Source organism: Aquarana catesbeiana, linkage group LG04, assembly GCF_042186555.1.
Source record: "Aquarana catesbeiana isolate 2022-GZ linkage group LG04, ASM4218655v1, whole genome shotgun sequence".
In the NCBI taxonomy this organism is placed as follows: Eukaryota; Metazoa; Chordata; class Amphibia; order Anura; family Ranidae; genus Aquarana; species Aquarana catesbeiana.
Window position 1 is genome coordinate 537,866,895 of NC_133327.1, and position 27,729 is coordinate 537,894,623.

Sequence of the window (27,729 nt, forward strand, 5' to 3'; positions counted from 1 at the left end):
GTCACTGGCAGGGAAGGGGTTAACACTAGGTGGTGATCAAGGGGTTAACTGTTCCCTCGTGTGTGTTCTAACGGTGGGGGGATGGAACTGTCTAGAGGGGATGACAGATCGTTGTTCCTAGCTAGTAGGAACACACGATCTTTCTCTCATTACAGAACAGGGTGTGTGTTTACACACATACACATTCCTGTTCTGGCTCATGCCTGCGATCGCGCATGGCCGGTGGTCATCGCGACCGCCGGCCACGTGCATCGGCACCCCCGCAGTGCAGCGTGCGCCTGCTATCCCCACTTAAAGGGCCGACGTACAGCTACGACGATTCGCGGGAACGTGCCAACCTGCCGCGGTATGACTGGTGGTTGGAAAGCAGGTAAACCATTTTTATTTTACTAGGGCGCTGCCTTCCAGTCTAAGGCTTGTTCACTCTTACCCCAACTACTAGGGCCACTCTTTCTGGACAAGGAAAATACTGTTTGTTGGGGGTTAACTTGGAGGTGTCAAAGTCAGGTCTCACTACCTAAAAAGTGAACAGTTCAAAGTCCCATGGTCCACACCCATCCCCAAACACAAATGTAATAGACTTTGCCAAAAGACAATATAAATAACACCACAGCTCTTCCTGGCTAATTTATTGCCTTCCACATAAAACTTAGTAAATTGATGTCCAGATAACCTCTTGGTAAATCAATTTCATATTTAGCATCACAGCCACTTTTCTAAGAATTCTGCATCTATTGACTTTCTGGTCTTTTTTTTTTTTTTTTTTTTTTTTTATTAAAAAAAAAAAGGTATCAATAACCACCTCAATACTACTTTAGCATAGGTAGATTTTAAAGATTATATAAAATGCTGAGAAGACTGACTTGAGTGCAAAAGACAAGATAAGAGGAAGAATTTTATAGCCAGTAATTGTAATAGTAGGTCATTTATGTTTTCAGATATTCACAATGAGAGGTTTTCTTTACTGGAAGAATGACAGTAAACCACCTGATGTCAGTTTATTATGGCAAATCTAGAGTGTGGTCTTGCTGAGCAGTAAATTATAGTGATTTGTAGATAATTTGATTTGCGTTTTAAAAAAAACACCTTGACCTAATCCTTTAGGCTTGCATTAGTTTGTATCTTACATGCTCCCTTTATCTTCAGAGCACCCAGGTACCTAAAATCCGGATCTTGTATCATGCAAATACTGCCTATCACTCCTTCCTGTTGACTAGGATGTCCATCGCATTAGACAGACCAAATATCAACCATGAAAGTAGTGGGGTCATATTTGTATAATAGAAGATTGAAGATGACCAAGTGCTCTAAGATAAACCGAAGATGCAAGCAGGCACCTGGAGATGTTTGCATTATGGACCTGAGACCACTTTACAAGGTAAGGTGAGCCCACAGGCTTACTTTTAACATACCTTTCCCTTTTTTTCATCATTTTTAGATTCCATTCACATCAAGCTGGGCTATGAAGGCATTCTAATCTAGATTCCTGCTGTTGGTAATGCAGCTGTTTTATATTACAGCTTTAATTTGATAGTGGATTCAAATACAGAAAAAACATCTAAAGCAGGCCGTAGATTATGCAGTTTTCTTTTTCCTTCCACCATGGGGGGGGGAAGCAAAGAATATTGCTTGATTTCTCTATCAACGCAGTCAATGTTGATGGGGGAATCGGTCCTGCAGTGCTATTGGTTTCTGCCAGTGGGGAGCCTTGCATGCTGGCAGCAATAGCCGCCGGCAGTGATTGCATGCAAAGAATCTGACAGGCTAAAAAAACGTTCCATACAACATGCCTGCCCATAGATATATTTGAATCTCTCGGTCAATTTTTTCTTGTATGTTGAGTTTACACCAAAAAGTACTCCCAAGTGTAAGTGCACCTTTACACGACCTACACATGTTCATTGTCTCTGTCTCCCTCAGTTTCACAGCAGTGGCTAAGATCAGCCCTGGCAACAGAGAAGAGAGACACACTGCATACTTTTAGCAGGAGAGTGAGTGCTCTGTCTCGTTTAAGTCTGAGGGACATGTGCCGAATGTACACTGCATCTTGCTACCTAGGTGGGTGCTTGCCTACGTAGTTGTTTTTCAGACAGGCTTTGGAGAAATCACTCTCACTCTCAGCTCCACAGAAATCACTCTACAGCTCCACATTGAAAATCAGCTGCTTTTTCAAAACCTTAGAATTTTTTTCTGACAATTGACCTTACACTGGAACCCCTCCACATCCCACCCAGTCCTGCTGTACCAGATTGCTGCGATCCCCCGTTGTCGGACACCAAAAAGCCGTTTCACCGGTCCGAGGATTTGAACAACCCCCCCCACGGCTTAATCTTGTGTCTGTATTGCTTAGCCAGTACATATTACATGGATTCAAATTGGTCAGCACTGTCACATGAACAGTGCTGACCACTCAGAAGCTGTCTAGCCTCTACAGTCAGCACTGCGAGGAAAGGAGAGAAAGCCGCCGGGATTTCAAATCCCCGGACTGGTGAAGCAGCATTTCAGTGTCTATCGGGGATCGCGGCAGTCTGATACAGCGGGACCGGGTGAGATGGGGTGGTGGTCCAATGTAAGGTCACCTTTACAGACAGGTGAACTTAGACTTTCAAGAATTAGTTCACCTTAACAGTAACATCGCCCATGCATTCCTGCATCCCCGGTGCATTTAAAAAATAAATTGCATTGCTAGGGTTTTGAATAAGACGCTCCTCTTCAATGTCATACCTCTGGGCTGAGCGAGACTTCTCCAAAGCCTGTCTGAAAAACAGCTATGTAGGCAAGCACCCAACTAGACAGCAGGATGCAGTGGACATTGGGCACATGCCTCTCAGCTTTGCAGGTGAGTGAGTGATTTGGCTCCTTTAAAACTTACAAGTATGCAGTGCATCTGTTGCAAGGGCTGAGCTTAGCCACTGTTGTGCAACTGAGGGAGACTTGGAGACACTGAACATGCGTGGGTTGTTTAAGCCAAAGCATTCACACCTTCAGAGCTGAGGGGTGTGCGCAACAACCAGTGGGGAGGGGGTGGCATGGGCATCCTACCTAGAAGGTTTTTTTTTTTTTTTTTTTTTTTTTTTTTTTTTTTGGACATGCTTGTCAGAGGCTGTGCATGGCATTGAAAAAGAGCTTCTTAACAAAACCTTAGCAGTGCTTTTGATTATATTGAGGATGCTGAAATGCATAGACAATTATATTATAAAGGTGAACTAACCCTTTCCATGTACAGAGAACATGGTTTTGGTTTAAAATGGTTGCTGGAATTTGTTAAGGCCTGTGGTAGGATGTCCTGTTCTTTATGTTGGTCTTTTAGATATAGCCTGCTGCTACTCCAGTTGGAGTATTATATATGTTCTTTTAGTGCCCATTGTCCTTCCTTTTTAATGGGAAGTAGAGGCATGTGTTAGAACTTTTAGCCTCCATAACAAAAATTAACAAACTTTTTAGAAGCAGATGAAACCTGCTTTTTTTAAATAAAGGGATATAATGTTTTCAGTTTTCCTCTTCTCCATCAAAAAAAAAAAAAAAAAAGTCTAAATGTAATCTTTTAAAACTCTTGTTTCTGTGTTTTTAACTTCTTAACATGGCTGTATTTAATTTTCATGATTACTTTTTTTTTTTTTTTTTTTTGCAACATGGTTCATCTGGGTCTGATTAGCTGGTGACCACTGACACTTTGCGATTCATTGCCCATATACTAGCTCCGGGACTGTGACTGGTTATGAGTTTTGCATGAGCAAAGGTTTAATGCTCAGACAAAGGTCTGCAATTGCTGACTCTAGTAATGAACTGCACTATACATGGTTTTTAAAGGTTAAGGACTTTTTTGAAGGACTATACTATTTGTTTTGCACTGAAAATTTTGTTTGAAGTTATGGTACAAAGTTTAAATGTCGATGGTTTAACCACTTAAAGACCAGGCCTATTTTTCAGACTCAGTGTTTACAAGTTAAAATCATTTTTATTTTATTTTTCCTAGAGAGAGAGAGATTACACCGAGTAAATTCATACCCAACATGTCATGCTTCAAAATTGCGCCCGCTCGTGAAATGACGACATACTTTTACCCTTAAAAATCTCCATAGGCGACGTTTCAAAATTTCTGCAGCTTACCAATTTTGAGTTACAGGAGATCTAGGGCTAGAATTATTGCCCTCGCTCTAATGATCGCAGCGATACCTCACATGTGGCTTGAACACCGTTTTCGTATGCAGGCGCTGCTCGCATATGCGTCTGCTTATGCGCAAGCTCATCAGGATGGGACGCTTTAAAAAATTTTATTTTTTTACTTTTTTATTTTGACACTGTCCTTTTTATAAAAAATAAAAATTTGGGTCAATTTTATTCCTATTATGAGGAATGTAAATATCCCTAATAATAGAAAAGCAATAGAAAAAAAGCATGGCAGGACCTATTAAATATGAGATCTGGGCTCAAAAAGACCTCAGACCTCATATTTAGACTAAAATGCAAAAAAAAAAGTTATTTGTAAAATAAAAATTTCTTCTTTTTAAGAGCATTAGGAGGAAGCGACGTTTGATGTTGCTTCCGCCAGTCAATGCCATGGAGCCGAGTGCGGGCCATCTTCCCCTCACTCGGCAGCCAGCCAAACAGGAGAGAGGACCTGATTGTCTCCACTGCTAGCGGTGGCTCTGGTAAGCGGTAGGGACCACCGCGGGGGGGGCTTGTTCTGCCCTCCTGATAAGTGATCTCGCGGTGAATCCGCTGCAGAAATGCAGAGACCACTTTTATCTGGAAGCGGACTGCCTGCTGAAGAAGAGTATACCGGAGTTATGGCAGCTGTCTGCTACCATAACAATATTCCTCTTCCAACAGCCGCCGTATATTGATGGCGGGCGGTCCGTAAGTGGTTAATACAGCACAGAGGGTATAGGCGCAGCAACATTTGCAATTTTTAGTTTACTTCACTTTGTGGGGACACAATTAGGTTGGATGCGGCCACCCATTATTAACCCAGTTATACATCATTTTAAATTAGCGCGGGGTAATTCTTCTTTTTTTTTTTTTTTTTTTTTTTTTTTTTGGCTCTACTAATCACAACCCATCCTCCGCTTTGACAAGGAAGTGTCAGCAAGGCAGTGGCTGGTAGAATAGGAGGAACCCTGTCTCTAGAGACAAGTCTATATTTGTGGGAAGGGGGGGCACTATGGAATTTAGGTCCCCTATTAAAACAACCCACAAGCTAAGCCCATTTGTCCCTTTTTTTTTTTTTTTTTTTTTTTTTTTTTTAAGGCGTGTAAGCTAAAGGAAGATGGCAATTAATCAGAATCTGCACTCCCTATCACTATGAGCAGTTGTATTCTTTAGTAAGAGCAGCTCAGCATGTTTAAAATATAGCAAGTTTTTTTTTTTTTTTTTTTTTTTAAACTATGGTACTTCAAGTATGTTTACAGAGCAGTCATGTCAAAAGGCCCCGAACAAAATAAATGTAGTTTGGTTTGAGGATCTGTTAAACATTCACAATATCAAGTTCAACAACAGTTTCAGGAACTCACTGGACTGTGTAGGGAAATGGAGATTTTTGGTCTACTGTGATCTTGGAAGTTTCAGTCTGATTTTGTAGGGCAAAATATCTTAGTGAATGTAATTGGCTATTTTAATTTATAGAGCTTTTTTCTTTAGGCTCATGGCAGTGATCTGTGCAAAGAATACATTATTGGAATGTAATCAGTAATGTCTGCTTACATTTTAATATTTTTATGCATGAGAGATGTAAGGCAAATGGCACTTGCTCTACATTTAAAAAAAAAAATTGTCAAAAACCTTCGCTATTATCACTATAATAAACTGTAGATAGTTTTTATACCTTTCATATTTACTTATGTAAAATAAAACTTGGGGCTTTAGGCTCCGTGCACACAGGGGGAGAGCTAAAAAAAAAAAAAACACTGGCTAAAAAGCTGGTAAAAGCTTTTTGTAGTAGCATTTTAGCAGCAAAAGGAAACACAAAAACTCAAACGCTTTTGGAAGCGTTTAGTTGTGTTTCTGCTGGGGAAAACACACCAAGAAACTTTTTTTCTGCTCCTAGGCACTAAAGATCAAAAAAACGCTAATAGTCTAAAGTCGTGTGCATGGACACATAGGATGACACTATTTTTAGCTTCCAGAAGCAGAAAAAAAAATGCTAATGGCTTCTAGGAGCTTAGAAAAAAACACTAGTGTGCATGGAGCCTTAACCTGCTAGCTCAAAAAGAGCCCACAAAACATGAAAAATCTTCATGTTTACCTTATTACATTTTTTATTTTCAAGGCTTGACCATAAGGGTTTCGAACATATTTGCTATATTATGTGTAAGGTTTTAGCAGAGGGTTACCTACACCAATAACGACTAGTCAAATGTCCATAGATCTAGACATTACATATAGATCTCGGGTTTCTGTGTACACGCTGACCTTTTGCCTCATCCATTTTGACCTGCGTTTCCATATTTGCTGTTTAATGTGATGAGTGACTTGACTTCTGGAAGAAATGTGAAGGTTTACATATAGTTGCCAAAATCTCTATCTACTGATGATTTTCACATAACATTTTACATCATCTCACTGAAGGCAACCTCTGCTGATGCAAGTTCTATGAAATGCTCAGCTTGAATTGCTTACTTTTTTCCTTGGGTTTACTTTTAAAATAATACATTTGTGTATTCTTAGGGAGTTCTTTAATAAGGTGTTTGATGAAAGGTTACTAAATTCTCACTTTTCCTGGCTAACAGTCTATTCTCACACACACTTCCAAATTCTGATGCACAGCGATGTCAAACAAACCCTTAGCAGTTTACATGGGTCCTAACTTATTATTGATGCTGTTAGCGCCGGTTCACATTAGAAGCGGCACGACTTGCAGGTCGCCTCACCGAGGCGACCTGCACACGACTGCCGCGGCGACTTGCAAGACGACTTCTGTATAGAAGTTTATGCAAGTCGCCCCAAAGTAGTACAGGAACCTTTCTTCTAAGTCGGAGCGACTTGCGTCGCTCCGATTAGAACGGTTCCATTGTACAGAACGGGAGGCGACTTGTCAGGCGGCTAGGTCGCCTGACAAGTCGCCCCGTGTGAACCGGCTATTAAGCACTCGGTTACTGGAAGATGGTGTGAGGTCAGGGAGTTGTCAGCCTTAGCCTTGGTTCACACTGTAGCGAATCGGAAACCAGTGCGACTCCAGCGCCGGTTCCCGCTTCGCATCGCTCCTGCAGGCAGTTCACGTTGCCCTTTGCGAACTGCTGCGGGTGTCAATATAATGTTAATTACACCACCAGAACGGTTCACAGATCGCAGTGCGCACTGTGGCTTCGGACAGTGATCCGATTCCAGTGTGGGGTAAAAGTCCCTGCAGCTTTTTTTTTTTTTTATGCGAGTTCAGCCATACAACTGTATGGCTGAACTCGCATTGCACAGACATCGAATGCGCAGTGTGTTCGCTATAGTGTGAACCCAGGCTTAAGCCCCACACGCAGGCAGAAAAAGAACTGCCGCTAGGGTCATCTAGAGTTTTTATACCTGTGAAAGCGGCTCTATGTTGTCCAATGTGCATATGCATTTTAGAACAGCATTCAGAGGCATAAAAAAATTCCCCAACCCTGGGTTCAGAGGAGTTTTCTAGTGTAATTTACACATGTAAACATGTGTAAATGCACGTTTATGCACATCATTTTTATTCTGGTAGCTTGAATAAATTAATATTTTTGTCAGTAGAATGAGTTTACGCTCGTACGCATCTAAACGCAATAGGCATGTGTGTGTACGCACTTAAAAACTTCTGGCCGCATATTTGGAGCATTTTTTTTTATACGCCCATGTGCCTGAGCCCTTAAAGTATTGCTAAATACGTGGTCTAACATATATTAAGTAAGCCAATGCAATTCTAATAATTTAAGGCTGAATCTTCATACTCCCAGCTGGTTCTTTGTATTGTCCTACAACATGAAAATGTGTCAGACCTATCTTGATTTCCTGTTTGTACAGGCAGTTGGACACAATACTCTTCATTGACAAATTAAAACAGTTAATTGTGACAATTGACAAGGCTGAAGGCCATATTCATGAAAATGCATTGTAAAAATATTGTTGCAGTCTGCTCATGGTGAATTGTGTGCTGGCTTCCTGAGCTGTGTCCTCAGCTGTTCCAAAGACATGATGGAATCTCCGCAGTTAAAGGCCTCATTTACACTTGGGTGCTTGGCCCCGGTGCATGACACTCCTGCCTTTAGGTGTGGGTGACAGGCACAGGCACACCTTCAAGCCCTGCAGCTGGGAGTCTGCAGAATGGAGAGCCTGCCTGCTCTAACATGCAGTCTGCGTTCGGAAATCCATCCCTGGCTGGATACTGCCCTAAATGTTAGTACCGTATGAGGCACGATTGTTCGATTTTCTTACCATTAGTATAGTGCTTTCGAAAGCTGATTCCGACTGTTCGGTGCAAGCTAGAAAAGTTTTATACATAAACACAACTCTGCCTGAAGCTGGGCTGGATGGTGCACCTGTGCCTTCCACCTGCACCTAAATGTTGGAGTCTTGTGCATCGAGGATAGAGGGCCGGCGTGCACGTGTCCTTGAAGGCCAACTGTGTCCTTGAAGGCTGTATTATGATCCTGTGGAGGACACAATAACCAAGGTAGAAATTTTTCTACCAAAGAGAGGTTTTGGGTGGATATTAATGATTTGACTTACTCTACAAGTACTACATTTAGGAGGTTGTGGTTTACCAATTTTAAAGTTTTATTATCCAGCTACTGCGACATTAAAAAAAAAAAAAAGTCTCAAGCTTTACGTTTAAAAAAAAAAAAAGAAGGGTAATGTCTTCAGAATTTGTATTTCTTTATAATTTTTTTACCTGTACTATGTGGATGGCAACTAAACATGTTTAATTGCACATGTTTGTTTAAATGTGGTTTACATGCTAATGCTAAAAACAAATTTTAGTTGACTGCTTTGAGATCTTTCCTGGATTAAGGCTGTATTTGATACAAGTGCAACATATGGAGTGCTGGGTGTTATTTTGCGTTTTAAAAGAATTGCAGAAGGAAGGTAAAAATCCATGTATTTAAAATCATAAAAATGAATACATGAACTCTAAAGCTTGCAGCATAATTTCTAAAACGGCTGCATGAAACCAAGGTCATTTATTGAGTACTTTTTGTGGGGGGAGAAAAGTAGGAGTGTCAATTAGGATTTTGACACTGAGCCCCAGTTCACACTTGTGCTTTTTATGATGCAAATTCATAGTGTAAATTTGCATGACAAATAAAATAGAACGGTTTCCTATTGAGGGCATTCAGATGCAGGCACATTGCAGTTGGTTTCAGAAAAAGGGTCCGGTGCGATTTAAAATGGCGCTTTATAGATTAGAATGAGAAGTCATTGAAACTATTGAGCAAGTAATGCATTTTTGTTTTTAATTGCCATTTGTACTGATCTTCAAGGCGGAGCCAGGAGGTGCTATGTGGCATAGAGCCTGCCAGTAGCATTTAGCTGCTGCATCAGCTTTTTTTCTGGTGGTGCTTCCTCCAGTCCATCTTATCAATGAATACCTTTGTGGATCAGCGGAGCTGCTGTTGCTGGTGGTCGGTTTAGTCTGCGTTTTGGATCAGCCTACAGTGTCTTTGTGTCTTTCATTGGCTTCCCTCTGGTGGTGCATTCCATGATCCATCCCTCAACACAGCTCCTTTCTAATGAGTGTTGATTGGCGGCTTTATATATCGCTCTGGCGGCTGACAGGCTCCTCTCTAAGATCCCAGTGTGAACACCTGCTCTTTTTCTCCTGAGTCCCTCTGCACATGAGAGAGAGAGATCCAAAATCGCTGCTGTAAAATCACATCAAAAAGCACTGGTATGTACACAACATTGGAATCACAGCTGATTCGCACTACAAAACTGTGCGATTTTACATCGAATATATGTGAACCTAGGCCTAAACTTTTTTAATGGTCTTGGCACCGCTTTTTTCTTTTTGATTTATTTATTGATCAAGTTAAATTGTGTATCACCTCTAACAATAACCTATTATTTGAGCCCTTGTTGTCTATTTAATATACCATTGAAAACATTGTTTTTGCCAGAAATCTTTTTGGCTGATAACTTTGTGCTTTCTGCAAATGCTGTTATCCGTTAAACTTCTTCTCAGTTATCTCTGAGGACTACAGAACCCCTCTGCTCTGTTATGGAGAGGAAGAGGTGGTGCTCTAGGGTGACAACACTGACCTATCAATATGTCTGGCCAATTGTAAAGTGTGTGTGCGGGGAGTTGGGGGGGAGGGTTCTGGAGTCCTCAGGTACTTGCGGGACAGCAAAGCTGACATGCAAGTTCTGAAAGTTTCTGCTTCTTGACTAAAATGTCACCCTAGAGTTTTTGTTGATGGCACCAAGTTCACTTTAAAGGTGATGAGGTTCCCTACTAGTGCACAAATATGCTCATTAACCACTTCACGCAAATTCACGTACCTGTACATCATTTGGTTGAAGTGGTTGTACTGGGGTGATGCCTGCAGATGCGGCTAATGAGCCGCTTGGCCATTATCATAAGGGGCGGGAGGGGAAACAGCTCCTGCCGCTCTGCCCGGGTCTCCCGTCCCACCGGGAGACCAGAGAAACCATCCGCCGGCTGTGTGGAGTCCCGAACAAAGCCGGCAACTGCTTTTGATCAGGTCTCCAATATAGACCCCCGATCCCTCCATAAAGATTACCTGTGGCTGCCTATTACTGTCACAAGGGATGTTTACATTCCTTGTGACAGCAATAAAAGTGATCAGATTTTTTTTTATAAAGGGACAGTGTTAAATAAGAAAAAAAATTGTCCCCGCGCACCAAAGAAAATGCATACCTATGTCACGCCTGCAAGTGTAAACGGTGTTTAAATAACGCGTGAGGTATCGCTGCAATCATCGGCGTGAGAGCAATAGTTCTAGCACAAGACCACCTCTGTAATTCTAAACAGGTAACCATTAGAAATTTGTGGAGATTTTTAAGTACCCTAGTTTGTCACCATTCCACGAGTGCGTGCCATTTTAAAGTGTAACCTGTTGGGTATCTATTTACTCAGCGTAACCTCATCTTTCACAATATGCAAAAATAATTGGGCAAACTTTACTGTTTTCTTATATAATTTTAAAAAAGTGTATTTTTTTTTTTTCCAAAAAAATTGCGTTTTGAAAGACCGCTGCGCATATACCATGTGACATAAAATATTGCAACGACGGCCATGTTATTCTCTAGGGTCTTTGCTAAAAAAAAAATATATAGGTTTAGGGGTTCTAAGTAATTTAATTTTATAGCAAAAAAAATACTGATTTTAACTTGTAAGCAACAAATGTCAAAAATAGGCTTGGTCTAGCTTTGCATCTGCTCATTTTACATTGAGACTTTATGGGAATGAACCTGTAGTAAATGTAATGTACATGTCCAAACGTGTTCAGATTTGTGACCACCATTGTTCAGGCAATTCATGTAACTACACCGAAATAGAAGGCAGCAGGTCCCCATTGTTTCTAAATGTTAAGCAGTTTAAAGAAAACTTGTATTGGAGAAATATATGGTTTGCTAGCATTGACCTCTTTGTGAAAATGCTTGTTTGGCTGTAGTGATCTGATAGGCATGCTAATCTGATGATGTTCACGGTCTTTCAGGTCCTTGATTTAAAGTATTGGTGATTGGCAGGTAACATTTTCATGACGTCAGTATTGACAGACTGTATATTTTTCTGTAATTTTTTCTCTTGGGTTTTTTTTTTTTTCTTCAAGGAGTGCTCAGGGCCATGTTTTTGGAGCTGCAGAGTTTGGTCCTTAACCACTTCAGCTCCGGAAGGATTTACCCCCTTAATGACCAGGCCGTTTTTTGCGATACGGTACTGCGTTACTTTATCTGACAATTGCACGGGCATGCAACGCTGTACCCAAATAAAACTGATGTCCTTTTTTTTTCCCCCACAAATAGAGCTTTCTTTTGGTGGTATTTGATCACCTCTGCGTTTTTTTTTTTTTTTTTTTTTTTTTTTTTTTTTTTGCGCTATAAAAAAGAAAGACCAACAATTTTGAAAAAGAAAACATTTTTTTTGCTATAACACATATCCCAAAAAATATAAAAAAACGAATTTATTCATCAATTTAGGCCAATATGTATTCTGCTACATATGTGAAAAAAAATCCAAATAAGCGTATATTGATTGGTTTGTGCAAAAGGTATAGCATCTACAAAATGGGGGATAGACTTATGGCATTTTTTTTTTTTGTCGTGATTGCGACAGACAGATCAGACACTTTTGACACTTTTTGTGACCAGTGACATTGTTGCAGTCATCAGAGCTAAAAATACACTGGGTACTGTATAAATGACTATGGCAGGTAAGGGGTTAACACTAGGGGGCCATTAAGGGGTTAAGTGTGTCCTAGGGAGGTGTTTGACTGGGAGTAGAGAGAGATCGCTGTTCCTGATCACTAAGAACAGACAATCTCTCTACTTCCCTGTCAGAATGGGGATCTGCTTTGTTTACACTGGCAGATCCCCCTACTGGCTCTATGGAGCGGTCACTTGATGTCCGGTGGACATTTTGGCAAGTGGCGACATGCCACGGGCGCCTGTTATGGCTATTGAACTAAGTACCGTTTCGGTATGGTGATTCGCGCAATAGAGCCGCCCTGCCGCAGTTTATCTGCGGCGGCTGGTAGGCAAGTAGTTAAATGGTCTGATACATTCCAAACTGGGATAAAGGAATAAAGTGAAATGCACACAACCACAAACTCCTTGAATTCCTTGTTTTGGTGGAAATCGAATTTGGTTGCAGTACCCTTCCTAAGTACATTTTATACAACTCTTAAGTCCTACGGGATGCTTTGTTTGCCTGACTAGATTTGACATTTGGTTCCTCAACCACTTGCCTACAGGGCACTTTCACCCCCTTCCTGCCCAGGCCAATTTTCAGCTTTCAGCGCTGTCACATTTGGAATGACAATTGCGCGGTTATGCTACACTGTAACCATGTAAAATTTGTATCATTTTCTTCACACAAATATTGCTTTCTTTTGGTGGTATTTAATCACTGCTGGGTTTTTAAAAAAATTGTGTCAGTAGATTTTGTAAATAAGTAATTTTTCTCCTTCACTGATGTGCGCTGATGAGGTGGCACTGATGAGGAGACCCTAATATGCCAAACTGATAGGCGGTGGCACTGGTGGGTGGCATTGATGGGCAGCACTGATAGCCGGCACTGATTGGTGGCATCTGTGGGCACTGATTGGTGGCGCTTTATTGTAATCGGGGCACTGATGATCAGTGTCCTGATTACAAGTCTCGATGTCCCCTGCGAGGAGATGCCGCTGATCGGCTGTCCTCGCCTCACACTGGCAGTGTGAGGTGAGGAGAGCCAATTACTGGCATTTCTGTGTTTTGTAATTGGACACAGCCGATCACATGGTTAAAGAGCCACGGCTCTTTACAGATATAGGGCTGCTTGGGCTCACAGCACGGCGGTCACGTCGCGTTTCTAGGACACAGGGCGAGCGCCAGGCTGCGAGCCCAAGCAGCCGCTCTGGGATGACATCATATGACGTTGTCCCAGAACGAGAGCCGCACTGACCCTCCATCATTTGACGGCAGGTGGGCGGCAAGCAGGTAAAGGAAATAAAGTGATTGTAAATGTTATGTGTGTGTGGGATTTGCACAGAGCAGCCCTGATTCTCCTTCTAGGGCCCCACGCCGGCACTCCAGGCCCCTCTTTCCATGGGGGCACCTGTGCAGGCTCGCTCCTGAGTCCCACTGCTGCGTCTATTGACGCAGTGGGACTTGGCCCCACCCCTGCCCCCATGTCACAGCTTTTGATTGACAGCAAGGGAGCCAATGGCTCCTGCTGCTATCAATCTGTCCAATAAAAGGAGAGTGACAGTGGCTGGAGCTGCTGCCCTTGTGTACATTACTTGATCTGATCAAGCTCAGTTAAGCAAAAGAGGGGGGGGGGGGGGGGGGGGAGCTGCAGCACAGAATGTTTTTCACCTTAATGCATAGAGTGCATTAAGGTGAAAAACCCTAAAGTGGACGTAAACCCGATTTATGAAATTGGACCTAGGCACATATATTTGTAGTGTTTACTTATCTCTCTCTCTCCAAAGCACTATATCTGGAGTGTTTCTGCTGTTTTGCTCCTCTGTTATCAGCATGATAACTTCTGACAAGTTATCAGAGATGGTAGATAAAAGCAGCCTAAAATGTGTGTTGTGGGAGGCACTGCACGCTCTGAAAGTATCTCCGTTCTTCTGCCTACATGGAGGGGGGGGGGGGGTGCACCTTTCCTCCAATTAGCTGTCTCCCAGTGTAAGCCCCAAGACTCCACACCTGTTGCTGAATGAGGAAGTGAAAATTCTAACCCGATGTAAGAACTTGGACCCCTTTCACACTGAGGCAGTTTTCAGGCATTTTGACTCTAAAAATAGCGTATGTAAAGCGCCTGAAAACTGCCTCAGTGTTAAAAGGGTCCAAGAGTTCTTACGTTGGATTAGAATTTACTTCCTCATTCAGCAATAGGTGTTTGCAATGCATGAGCAGCGTTTTGGAAGCGCTGCAACACTGGTGCTTTTAACCCCTTCGCCCGCTAGCGGGGGTTAAAAGCGGCCGAAAAGCGCTGCTAAAACAGCAGTAAAGCGCCGCTAAAACTAGCAGCGCTTTATCGCTAATCAACCTGCCGCCCCAGTGTGACAGGGGTCTAAAGAATATAGCAAGTTGAAGATTACAGCTATACATGTGAAACTTATGTAGGGAGATTTGTTTCATTTCTGTGTATCATCTGAGGCTGTTCACTTTACTGGGTATATGAGAGGATTTACAACCACTTTAAGACCCCTTTCACACTGGGGCGGTTTGCAGGCGGTATTGCGCTAAAAATACCGCCTGCAAACCGCCCCTAAACAGCCTCCGCTGTTTGTTCAGTGTGAAAGCCTGAGGGCTTTCACACTGAAGCGGTGCGCTGACAGGACGGTGAAAAAAGTCCTGCAAACCGCTTCTTTGGAGCGGTGAAGGAGCAGTGTATTCACCGCTCCTTCACCGCTCCTGCCCATTGAAATCAATGGGACAGCGCGGCTATACCGCGGCAATACCGCGGCTATAGCCGCACTGTACGCGGGATTTTAACCCTTTTTCGGCCGCCAGCGGGGGGTTAAAACCGCACCGCTAGCGGCCGAATACAGCTGCAAGAACGACGGTACAGCAGCGCTAAAAATAGCGCTGTTGTACCGCCGACGCCCCCACCGCCCCAGTGTGAAAGGGGCCTAAGGCTTTACAACAGCTGTTAATAATGCAGGGCTTTTCAGTTAAGGAAATGACTACCTTGAATTATGGTCTGTTTCCATTGTGTAGACTGAATTGTAAGTTTGGCAAATAAAGTGTAATATGCCCTAAAGTGTCACTAAAGGCAAAACTTTTTTTTTTTTTTTTGGTCAGGCCATAAATTAAGCAATTTTCTTTCCTTTCACCATAGGTGGAATGAAAGAATGTCTCAATTTCTCCATCCACTCAGTTCCCTCCTGCAGCGCTATTGTGTTCTGCCAGTGGGGAGCCTTCTCTTCTGGCAAAACACAGTGATTAGTGTTGCTGGCTATAGCCCACCGCACTAATCGGGGGGGGGGGATTCAGCAGGCTAGTTGTACACTAGTCAATTGATAAGATTGACTAGTGTACAACCAGGGTGCCCGCCCATACATGGATCAAAATTTGGTCAGTTCAGCCAGTTTGATCCATGTATGGGCAGCTTTGGTTTTTGATGGGGTGGAGCGGTATTGGAACACTTATCAAGTATTATTGTTTTCTCTGCCCCCTTTATGGAGATTGACCCTCTCTATTTGTCCTGTTTACTTTTATTGTTGAAGGTGAAAGTAGAATACAAAATTTTGAGTTGATGTCAGAACAGCAATAGAGGGTAAATCTTCCAGTGAGACACTAGTTCTGGTGACATCCCGGGATTTCCTTACTTTGGAGGGATTTTCTCACTTCCTGTTCCACAACCAAAACAGGAAGTGAAATCTCCCTGATGGCACACGTATGGAAAAATAACTGACATGGGTTATAGCCTTCCCTTTATCCAAAAAAATAAAATAAATAGGTTTACCCTTTTAAGGGACACTTTTTAAGTAATTTTACATATGTTTCCTCATACTGTAAAGGTTGAAAGACCCCTTCAGGATATAAAATAAAAAGGACAGCAGAGTAAAGTGTTTGGACCACCTGGAAGCAAGTGTCATTTTTTGATGTATGGATCTTTGCAAGCGGTGTACAGCGCATAAAATTACCCTTAGCTTAGTTATTCTGGTCTGCGTGCTTTCTATCCCTTGAATTGTCTTACTGCTTTAGTCACTGCAGTGGAAATCTATGGGGCCACCATTAACTTTGACCATTTCATTCAGAATAATGGGGTAAGTAAATTTATGGCACATTGATCTGAAGTGTTGATTTAATGGTACTGTTGTGCTCTCTGCGCAGATATTAGGGATCATAACTTAGAAAGTATAGCATGGAGGTAGGTGTACACTTTATCTCCTGCCGGTCTTTCTAGTTCTCTTTCCTGAAGAACTCCTTTAACAAAATATAATTGTATATCTTTTCTAAAATAGTTTAGACAAGCTAAAATTTCATTAAACTGGCTGCAGCTGTTTTGCTCTTGTAAGTTAAGTGACATTATTCCTTGATCATCTAAATCCTAGTAAAGACATTCTTCTAGTAATGTGATAATGGTGTTTATCGGCTTTGTTGCATTGGCATTTATCACTCTACAAAAGCTCCTAATTTTATTCCAACAAATGTTTTCTTCTAGATATTGCAATCCTACATTTAGAATTGAACCATCGCCTTGTACAGGAATATTCATGTTTTGAGTAACAAAACATTTGCTTCTCAATAGTTGTTTGTAATTTGCATGTTAAACTCAGTTCTTGAATTCAACGACCTGTGTAAGGTAACGTCTCCATGTTTTGACAAACTCTTTCCTTTACAGCCAAACGGGCAAAAAGTTAATGGCGAAGTGTCGAATGCTTATCCAGGAGAATCAGGAGCTGGGGAGACAGCTGTCCCAGGGTCGCATTGCTCAGCTTGAGGCAGAATTGGCTTTACAGAAAAAGTATAGCGAGGAACTTAAAAGCAGCCAGGATGGTAAGGGTTATATTGTTGAATACATAAAATTGTGTTACTTGTATGTTTATATTTTATTTTATTTTGTACCTACTATTTTTGTTCTACAAGTTCTGTTGAAGCTGACGTTAAGGCTAGGTTCACGCTGTTACGATCTGATTTTTGATCCAACTTTCAGTGCAATTTATGTAGTGCAACGTGGATGCAATGTTGATGCAACTTGGATATGGTTTCTATTTCTATGACTGGGCACTATTCCTCCCACTAATATCAATGACGGGGGCACTATTCCTCCCACTAATATCAATGACGGGGGCACTATTCCTCCCACTAATATCAATGACGGGGGCACTATTCCTCCCACTAATATCAATGACGGGGGCACTATTCCTCCCACTAATATCAATGACGGGGGCACTATTCCTCCCACTAATATCAATGACGGGGGCACTATTCCTCCCACTAATATCAATGACGGGGGCACTATTCCTCCCACTAATATCAATGACGGGGGCACTATTCCTCCCACTAATATCAATGACGGGGGCACTATTCCTCCCACTAATATCAATGACGGGGGCACTATTCCTCCCACTAATATCAATGACGGGGGCACTATTCCTCCCACTAATATCAATGACGGGGGCACTATTCCTCCCACTAATATCAATGACGGGGGCACTATTCCTCCCACTAATATCAATGACGGGGGCACTATTCCTCCCACTAATATCAATGACGGGGGCACTATTCCTCCCACTAATATCAATGACGGGGGCACTATTCCTCCCACTAATATCAATGACGGGGGCACTATTCCTCCCACTAATATCAATGACGGGGGCACTATTCCTCCCACTAATATCAATGACGGGGGCACTATTCCTCCCACTAATATCAATGACGGGGGCACTATTCTACCCACTAATATCAATGATGGGCCACTATTCCACCCACTAATATCAATGGTGGGGCATTATTCCTTCCACTAATATCAATGACGGGGCACTATTGCTCCCACTGACAATGGGGCACTATTTCTTCCATTGACACCTATGGTGGGGCACTATTAATCCAACTGACACCAGTGAGGGGGCACTATTGCTCTCACTAGTACAAACGATGATGCCCTACTCCTCCACCTACTGACCACTAACCCTAAGGTTCTGTTTCAGTCCTTTTCATTAAAGATTTGGACACCGGTATAAGATAGACCATATTACTAACCGTAATCAGAAGTCAGAAAAATTGAAAATCACGTAAAATCTCCATTAGACAAAGCATATGGAGAACACTAAGCAAAGCAAACAAAAACCATAGAGAGGAGTGTTTATCAGGTACTGTTAATTTTAAAAGTGGGAGGGGTGTACCACTAATCTGATTAGACGTAAGGAATCATATTCCCAATACCCTTAGTCTCACTCATATAACAACGGTACATTTCCTTATTTGATGTAACACATTGCGGTCTGTTCCCAGACTGAAGGCTGACAACCCTCAATATGCTACACAAAAGCATGTTACCTGTACCTAATGCTATACTGTCAGGACTGTCAGCCCCCTTCGTGGGGGGGGGGGGGGGGGGGGGGGGGGTGATTGCGTTGTGTAAACCCCTAGAACAAGCCTGTACCCTGAGTTGTCAAAGGGAGGAAGTGTAGTTACCAATTGAGAACAGAGGGCAGTAAGAGGTAAAAGAAAAAAAGGGGGGGGGGGGGGGTTGCGCCACGCTCCAAGCTCCAACGTTTACAGGCCACTAAACAATCTAAGCAGGTAGTGTCCTGGGATCAGCTGCCAGATATTTGATCCACAGGTCCCATACCTTCTCAAACAGCTTAATTTTTCCATTTTAGATTGCAAATAAATGCTCTTTTATCATGATCCAGGAGAGTTTGTGTTTGAGCTGATCAAACGATATGACTGCTGAACTCCAGTACCTGGCAATGATGATTTTAGCAGACACAAATATATAAGTAGTGCGTTTTCTCTGATATCTCGGGGCCTCCTACACCACACTGTCCAGTAAAGCATGTTTCGGGGATTTGATCAGATTACCTTGTGTGTGGGAAAAAATTTAAGTTATATACTTTGATCCAAAAATGCCTCACTTTAGGGTACTGCCACCAAATGTGGAACACTGTCCCCTCCTGACCACAACCTCTGAAGCATATCGGAGAAGATCCTGGGACATAGGTCCCCAGCCTAACCGGTACCATTGTAAGAGCACTTTATAGTTTGCCTCAAAGGATGGTATAAGCGGGAGGGGGGTGGGGGAAGAATCCGTGGTATTCCATGCTCAAACTATCACAAACCATCCTCTAGGGAGATGTACATATACAAAGCCCAAGGTGACCACATTTTTTCAAATTGTATGATCTTGTCAGTCAGCACCTTCTACAATTTCTCATGCACCAAAACCCTCTAGACTATGCTATGGGTTAAAGACACTCTCTTCCAAGCACACACGATTGTACAATTCTGGTGTATTTAACCACTTACTGACCAGGCCATTTTTTATGATACGGCACGTCCTTTAACTGACAATTGCGCTGTCGTTTTGACGCTGTACCCAAATAAAATTGTCCTTTTTTGCACACCGCTGATCTATCTCTCCACAGACTAATCGGCAGGTCGTGGTGGCCACCAGATCCGCTGTGTCCAATCACATTGGGAGCAGTGCGCGCAGCCCCCCTCTACACCGCATGCACGGAATCACGTACAGGTACGTGATCTTGTGCAGCTGGGCTGCCCTGCCGCAGTATGTGTACGGTGGGCGGTCCGAACGTGGTTAAAAAGTTGGGTGGAAATTAACCATTTCCAAACAGTGTTTCAAAAAATTTCAGTGGCACATTGACAACTCACTGTGCTTAAGTGATTTCTGTGAGGTAGCATGCAAGGTATGTAATTAAACAGTCATTTTTACATACCCTGTTGACCTGTGCATGCAAATGCCTCATTCAGTGAGGAAAAAGGTTAAAACAACTGGTTAGAAGTCTAGGGCTAGCAATCAAAAGGCATTTAGGATGACACAAATTAGAAATGTCTGAAGCAGACACCTTTAGGTTCTAAAATTTCTGTTTGAGCATAAAACCATTTGCAGAAGCAGAAACCCTGTACAGCAGTACAACAAAAAGTGACAAGCTGTCTGCCAGAAAGGAAATACATGTTGCTAAACAGTCTATGGGCTTGTGAGAAGCTGTTCAAACTACACCTACATCAAGTTGCATTTAGACTGAAGCAAATGGGGCACAAATGGCTTATGCTAAATAGTGAATAATTATTATTATTATACAGGATTTATATAGCGCCAACAGTTAACATGTAAAGTGTACAGTACACTTACAATACAAATCAATACAGGAGGGATCAGAGGGCCCTGCTCTTTAGAACTTACAATCTAGAAGGATGAATATTTTTTTTTTTTTTTTCCCCCCCCTATGTTTTGCCACTTTTAACCAATTAAGTTCCAGGGCCAATAACTCTTATGATACATAAGACATGTATTGTTTTGTGGTGTGTGTTTTTTTTTTTTTTTTTTGGTTTTTTTTTTTTTTTTTGGTTTTTTTTTTTTTGGTTGCGGGTTTGGCAAACAATTATTTTTGGTATTGTCTTTTAAGAGAGAAAATGTAGCGATGTACTGTAAAAGAAAAACAAATAAAAAATAAAATTAATGAATTAGAAAATTTAAGGGGGGGGCATTTTCCCTAGTATTAGTTTAGCAACCCCCATGGAAAAAACTATTATGCATCGCAATTTATTTTGACATCTGCGACTAATACATTATATCACTTATTTATTTACATTGTACCAGGTTGCTTTATATATTGATGCCATATTTACCTTTCAGTTGCATAAAGTGATTCTAAAGGCAAGACATATACCTCAATGCATTCCCTGCATTAAAAAACAGGCCCGGTGGTTGTTTCGTTCGCTTAATTCCTTATATACTTACCTGAGTGCTGTCTCGAACCAGGGCTGTCCCCATCTGCAGTGGCATTGGTCTCTTCCTTTCCTCACAGGACACAGAGGCAGCAGCACTTGCCTTTTACTCCTGTCAATCAAATCCTGTGAGGAGGGAGTGGGGGCGGATTAGAGCCACGTTGTGTGTCTATAGAGGCACACAGCTCGGCTCAGGAGCAAGCCCGGTGTGCCCCCATAGCAAGCGGATTGTTATTGGGACGCAAACACAAGAGGGGGAGCGCTGGTGGGTGACCCCAAAAGAGGAGGTTCAGGAAATACTATTGCACAGAGCAGATAAGTATACAGTGAGGGGAAAAAAGTATTTGATCCCCTGCTGATTTTTTTACATTTGCCCACTGACAAAGAAATGATGAGTCTATAATTTTTATGGTAGGTTTATTTTAAGGGAGAGACAGAACACAAATATGCAGAAAACACATTTCACAAAAGTTAGAAATTGATTTGCTTCTTAACCACTTCAATACCGGCCTATTCTGGCATTTCTCTTCTACGTGTAAAAATCATTATTTTTTTTGCTAGAAAATTACTCAGAACCCCCAAACATTATATATGTTTTTTTTAGCAGACACACTAGGGCAAGGATCCTCAAACTATGGCCTTCCAGGTGTTGCGGAACTACATATCCCATGAGGCATTGTAAAACTCTGACATTCACATACATGACTAGGCATGATGAGAATTGTAGTTCCCAACTGGAGGGCCATAGTTTGAAGACCCCTGCCCTAGGGAATTAAATGGCGGTCATTGCAACTTTTATCTTGCACGGTATTTGCGCAATATTTTTTCAAACGCCATTTTTTTTGGAAAAAAAAAACGTTTCATGAATTAAAAAAATAACAAAACAGTAAAGTTAGCCCATTTTTTTTTTTTTGTATAATGTGAAAGATGTTACACCGAGTAAATAGATACCTAACATATCATGCTTTAAAATTGCACACACTCATGGAATGGCGCCAAACTTCGGTACGTAAAAATCTCCATAGGCGACGTTTTGAAAATTTTTACAGGTTTCCAGTTTAGGGTTATAGAGGTCGTCTAGTGCTGGAATTGTTGCACACGCTCTAACGCATGCGGTGATAACTCACATGTGTGGTTTGAACGGCGTTTACATATGTAGGCGGGGCTTACGCCTGTGTTCACTTCTGAACGCGAGCTACCGGGGACAGGGGCGTTTTAAGTTTTTTTTTTTTTTTTTTTTTTTTTTTTTTTATCACTTTTATTCCTATTACAAGGAATGTAAACATCTCATGTGATAGGAATCTATTGTGACAGGTCCTCTTTATGGAGAGATGCGGGGTCAATAAGACCCCACATCTCTCCTCCAGGCTGGAAAACATGAGATTGAGAAAAAAAAATTCACCGATCTCATGCTGACACTTGCGATCGCGGCTTTGTTTACTTCTGGGAACCCGTGCGTGACGTCATAATGTCGCGCCCGGGCCTCCGACGGTCATAGATATGACTGGTGACCCTCTGGTCACTGGAAATCTCTATCGCCGTCATCCGGCGCCGGACGATTCTTTCTCCGGGCCCCTGATGGCACGGGAGAGCCCGGAGAAGCACCGGATGGCGGCGGGAGGGGGGGCGTCCCCTATAAGAATGATCAAGCGGTGGAACTGCCGCTAAATCGTTCTTATCGTGCACAGAATCGCTGGCTGGAAAGAATATTTGAATGATGCCTGTAGCTGCAGGTACCCTTCAGATATCCCCACACAAAGTCAAGGACGTCATATGAAGCCCTAAGGTATTGAAGTGGTTAATGAGTGAAATAAGTATTTGATCCCCTATCAATCAGTAAGATTTCTGACTCCCATGTATTTTCTATACAGGTAACAAACTGAGATTAGGAGCACTCTCCTAAAGGGAGTGCTCCTAATCTCAGCTTGTTACCTGTATAAAAGACACCTGTCCACAGATGCAATCAGATTCCAATCTCTCCACCATGGCCAAGACCAAAGAGCTGTCCAAAGATGTCAGGGACAAGATTGCAGACCTACACAAGGCTGGAATGGGCTACAAGACCATCGCCAAGCAGCTTGGTGAGAAGGTGACAGTTGGTGCAATTATTTGCAGATGGAAGAATCTGATCTCAAGGCAGCTGGGACCATAGTCACCAAGAAAACAATTGGTAACGCACTAAGCCATGAAGGACTGAAGTCTTGCAGCGCCCGCAAGGTCCCCCTGCTCAAAAAAGCACATGTACAGGCCCGTCTGAAGTTTAATAATAAACATCTGAATGATTGAGGAGAACTGGGTGAAAGTGTTGTGGTCAGATGAGACCAAAATCGAGCTCTTTGGCATCAACTCAATTCGTCGTGTATGGAGGAGGAGGAATGCTGCCTATGACCCCAAGAACACAATCCTGACTGTCAAACATAGAGGTGGAAACATCATGCTTTGGGGGTGTTTTTCTGCTAAGGGGACAGGACAACTTCACCGCATCAAAGAGACGATGGACAAGGCCATGTACCATCAAATCTTGGATGAGACCCTCCTTCCCTCAGCCAGCGCCTTGAAAATGGGTCGTCGATGGGTATTCCAGCATAATGACCCAAAACACATGGCCAGGGCAACAAAGGAGCCGCTCAAGAAGAAGCACATTAAGTTCTTGGAGTAGCCTAGCCAGTCTCCAGACCTTAATCCTATAGAAAATATGTGGAGGGAGCTGAAGGTTTGAGTTACCAAATGTCAGTCTTGAAACCTTAATGACTTGGAGAAGATCTGCAAAGAGGAGTGGGACAAAATCCCTCCTGAGATTTGTGCAAACCTGGTGGCCAACTACAAGAAACGTCTGACCTCTGATTTGCCACCAAGCACAGTCATGTTTTGCAAAGGGGTCAAATACCTGTTTGACTCATTAAAATGCAACTTTTATAATGCGTTTTTCTGGATATTTTTGTTCTGTCGCTCACTGTTAAAATAAACCTGCCATTAAAATTAGACTGATCATTTCTTTGTCAGTGGGCAAACGTACAAAATCAGCAGGGGATCAAATACTTTTTTTCCATCACTGTACCATGTTTATTATTTTAATTAAAGTATCCTTTACAATCACTTTAAATTGTCTCTTCAAAAACAGTTGGTTTTAAAATCCACACCATCTGTTTGTGTGGATCTGTTTAGCACAGAGTTGAGCTCTTTAATTCTGATCTGTAGCCATTCCAGTAAAATTCTATTTTTTATTTCTGATGTCCAGTTATATTGTGAAATGTATTTATTACCAAAGTGTTTTTTTTATTCAAAATCTCTTCCAGTATACCCTATTGACAACCCATTTAGGCCAGGGGTAGATTGTTGTCCATTGTGTGCAGAAGCTTGTGAGTTAGAACAGTGCAGCCACCACCACCACTTCTTTTTCCATCCACAATTGTATATTTAGTTATTAATTATTCGTAGTGAGTGGGTAGATTGTTTTCAGAAATCTCTCTCCAGACCAGTCCCTGTATTACCCCTCTGTAGTGAGCTTGACACAAGCCAGTTCTTTTTAAATTCAACATTTACATGAAAGCAGTAAAAGGTGAAGAATTAACACGGATATTACAATTTCAGACAAAATGTTAGTCCAGCTGCAACACATGGCATTTTCTAGATGACTATATTTCAGCTTTATTTTTTTTATTTTTTGTATGCTTGGAATAGAATGAGAAATGGACTTTGATGCAAAACTAAGCCATTATGAAACCACCTAATGTGAGGTTCAATGCTATGCTGTAACATTCCATATAATCATTTGTCCATAGAGTAATAGAGGTTTTATTATAGATCTAAAAATAAAAGCTTATGTGACAGTTTGTATAATGGTTTTATTTGTATTTCTTTATAATATAACTATAGGCAGAACTTTTTAGCCGAAAGGGGGGGAAAGATTGGAACACCTTTATTGCTATCAGTGTGTCCGTTGGGGCGATTCACCCTCTTTTTGTCCTTCTTACGGTTTTATAACAGAGTGAAAAGTAACAGAAAACGCCACATTTTGGTTAGTCACCAGAGCAGGAGTAAAGCGGAAAGCTTCCAATAGGGGCACTAGTTTTGGTGATTTTTGGCGACAACCAGTGATCCTCGCTTTGGAGGATTTTCCTCTCACTTTGTGTGTTTGTGCTTTTTTTTTTTCCTTTGAGACCGGAAGTGAAGAACTCTCCTTAATGGACATAGCAAAATAAAACTGTCAGAGGTTTTAACCTTCCCTTACTCTATTACAAAAAAAAGTTGCTGTTTTACTTTTTAAATATGGGTTTTTAATTTTGTGCCTTTTTGGTTTTCCATAACAGAGCTGAATGACTTCATTATTCAATTAGATGAAGAGGTGGAGGGAATGCAGAGCACTATTTTGGTCCTACAACAGCAGCTGAAGGAATCCCGACAACAGCTATCTCAGTTACAACAGCAGCAATCTCAAAATTCTGCTATCAGGACTCCAGCAGAGCCCAAGGAAGAAGGAGAATCTAGCAGTAAGGAATGCAGTCGCTTGTCAAATGGACCGAGCAATGGAGGCTCTTCTCACCAGAGAACTCACAGTTCTACAGGGCTTTACAGAGAGAGTAGTAATGCAGAAGATGACTTTCCTGCATCACCAGTGAATGAGGGCAAGTTGCCAAACCATTCGGAGGAGAGAACTGGTAGAGGTGGAGGAAGCTATATGAATCAGCTTAGTACTGGGTATGAGAGTGTAGACTCGCCCACTGGAAGTGAGAACTCTCTAACCCACCACTCTAATGACACAGACTCCAATCATGACTCTCAGGAGGAGAAACCAAGGAGTGGGAAAGGCAGCCGAACTGTAAGCTCCCGTCATGTTCAAAATGGCTTGGACTCAGGAGCAAGTATGCAGGGCTCTGTTTTGTAAAATAAACAAAATAAACTTTATTTTTCCCCCTTTTTATACATCCTTTAATTTCAGAACTAATACTGTCCAGTGCATATTTTGTCATAATTTTTGCCTTTTGAGTTTTGTTTTTCATTGTCGCTTACTGTAATACCTCTGCCAATTTGGATGTTTTAACAGATTATTACATTGAAAGTTGTAAAGAAAAATTACATTTGTTTAGATTATTTTTATGTAAAGTAATGAAAAGCTGAACTAATTTACAACTTTGGAAATATTTCACATAAATGATGTCTGTACAACGTGTTCTTAAAAACCTAGCTGTGTAATGGCATTCCTGCCCATGTTTTCATCTTATCTAGACATTCTCAACAATCTCATGGTACTGTGTGGGTTTGGCTGCCAAAGTTTGCCCAGTGACATAGCTATACCACAGGTTGGACTATTAGAGTCCCATGGTAGTTTCAGTGTTAACAGTTTTTTGCTCTCTTCAGTAAAAAAACATTTCTTCATGGCTGATTTTTCTCCTTTAGATGGCTGAACGTTAGACTTGTGTGCCGTTGCTCAGTTTTCAAACTGTTGTACTTTGTTTATGCATATGACTCTGTGACTCCAATATTACCTTGCCTGTACTGACCAAACCAAAATAAAGATTTTTAATGTCACATTTACACAGCCATTTTGTGCATTCAGTAACTGAAATGACTGAAATTGTATACCCAAACAACTAGTGCTATTATGGCACCTAGTTTAGGTAGGTGATCATTTTCTAAAATGGCTACCGCCACTGTAGGCAAGACCACTTTTATTGCAGCTTAATTTATTATATGCAAATGAACAGGTACTCCCCGCCCCTTGCCAATTATGAGACGTTTACATACTTGGAGATGTCTTTAAACGTTTTGTCCCTTTTTGTGTATGGTATGTTAATACAATTTGATGAACAATTGTTAAATACACCGTATTCTGGGGAGCTTAAAAGGAAACCTACTGGGAAGTATTTTGACTGCCATTGCCAACCTCGTCCTGGTTAAGTATGCTGCATTTCTGAAAATGTGTTGGCTGTTTGCCATGCCGATCTAGGAGTTCCATTACTTTGACCAAAAGACTGCACACTAAAGTTTCTGACATTGTTTGATTCCTGTTGTTTTGGGCCATTGACTTATTAAAATGTTAAAGCCAAAGGTAGCCAGGCAACAAGCATGTGCAGGAGGTCAGAAATGTCATCCCACATTTCTTTCAGTACAGAATTCCTTTAACAACTGGGGACTTATACCCCCTTCCTGACCAGACCAATTTTCAGCTTCCAGTGCACTCACATTTTGAATGACAATTACTCAGTCATGCAACACTGTACCCATATGACATTTATTGTCTTTTTTTTCGCACAAATAGAGCTTTCTTTTGGTGGTATTCAATCACCACTGGGTTTTTATTTTTTGCGCTATATATATATATATATATATATATATATATATATATATATATATATATATATATATATATATATATATATATATATATATGAAAAAAATGAAAACTTTGTTAAAAATGCTTTCTTCGTTTGTTATAAAATTTTGCAAATTAGTAATTTTTCTTCATAAATTTTGGCCAAAATGTATACTGCTACATATCTTTGGGAAAAATAACCAAAATCAGTGTATATTATTTGGTCTTTGTGAACGTTAGTCTACAAGCTATGGTGCTAATCACTGAAAATTGATCGCACCTGATGTACTGACGGGCTATCTCATTTCTTAAAACACTAACAAGCCAGGACAGTACAAATGGCCCCTTTCTGGCAAGCATTCCAAGGT

General features: G+C 41.6%; 1 protein-coding gene across 4 annotated transcripts in view; it reads left to right on the forward strand.

Moving 5' to 3' along the window:
- The window catches only part of WTAP (WT1 associated protein), a 102,429-nt gene extending 75,846 nt beyond the window's left edge, over positions 1-26,583 (forward strand). For 3 of the 4 annotated variants that reach the window (XM_073627861.1, XM_073627859.1, XM_073627860.1), the window contains 2 exons: positions 16,979-17,133; positions 25,359-26,583. In XM_073627861.1, the coding sequence (XP_073483962.1) occupies positions 16,979-17,133; positions 25,359-25,933 (730 nt within the window). In that variant the 3' untranslated portion in view covers positions 25,934-26,583. Of the gene's footprint in view, positions 1-16,978; positions 17,134-25,358 lie in introns of those variants that run through there. The other variant, XR_012243955.1, reaches the window with a different exon arrangement.
- Positions 26,584-27,729: the final 1,146 nt, after the last annotated feature.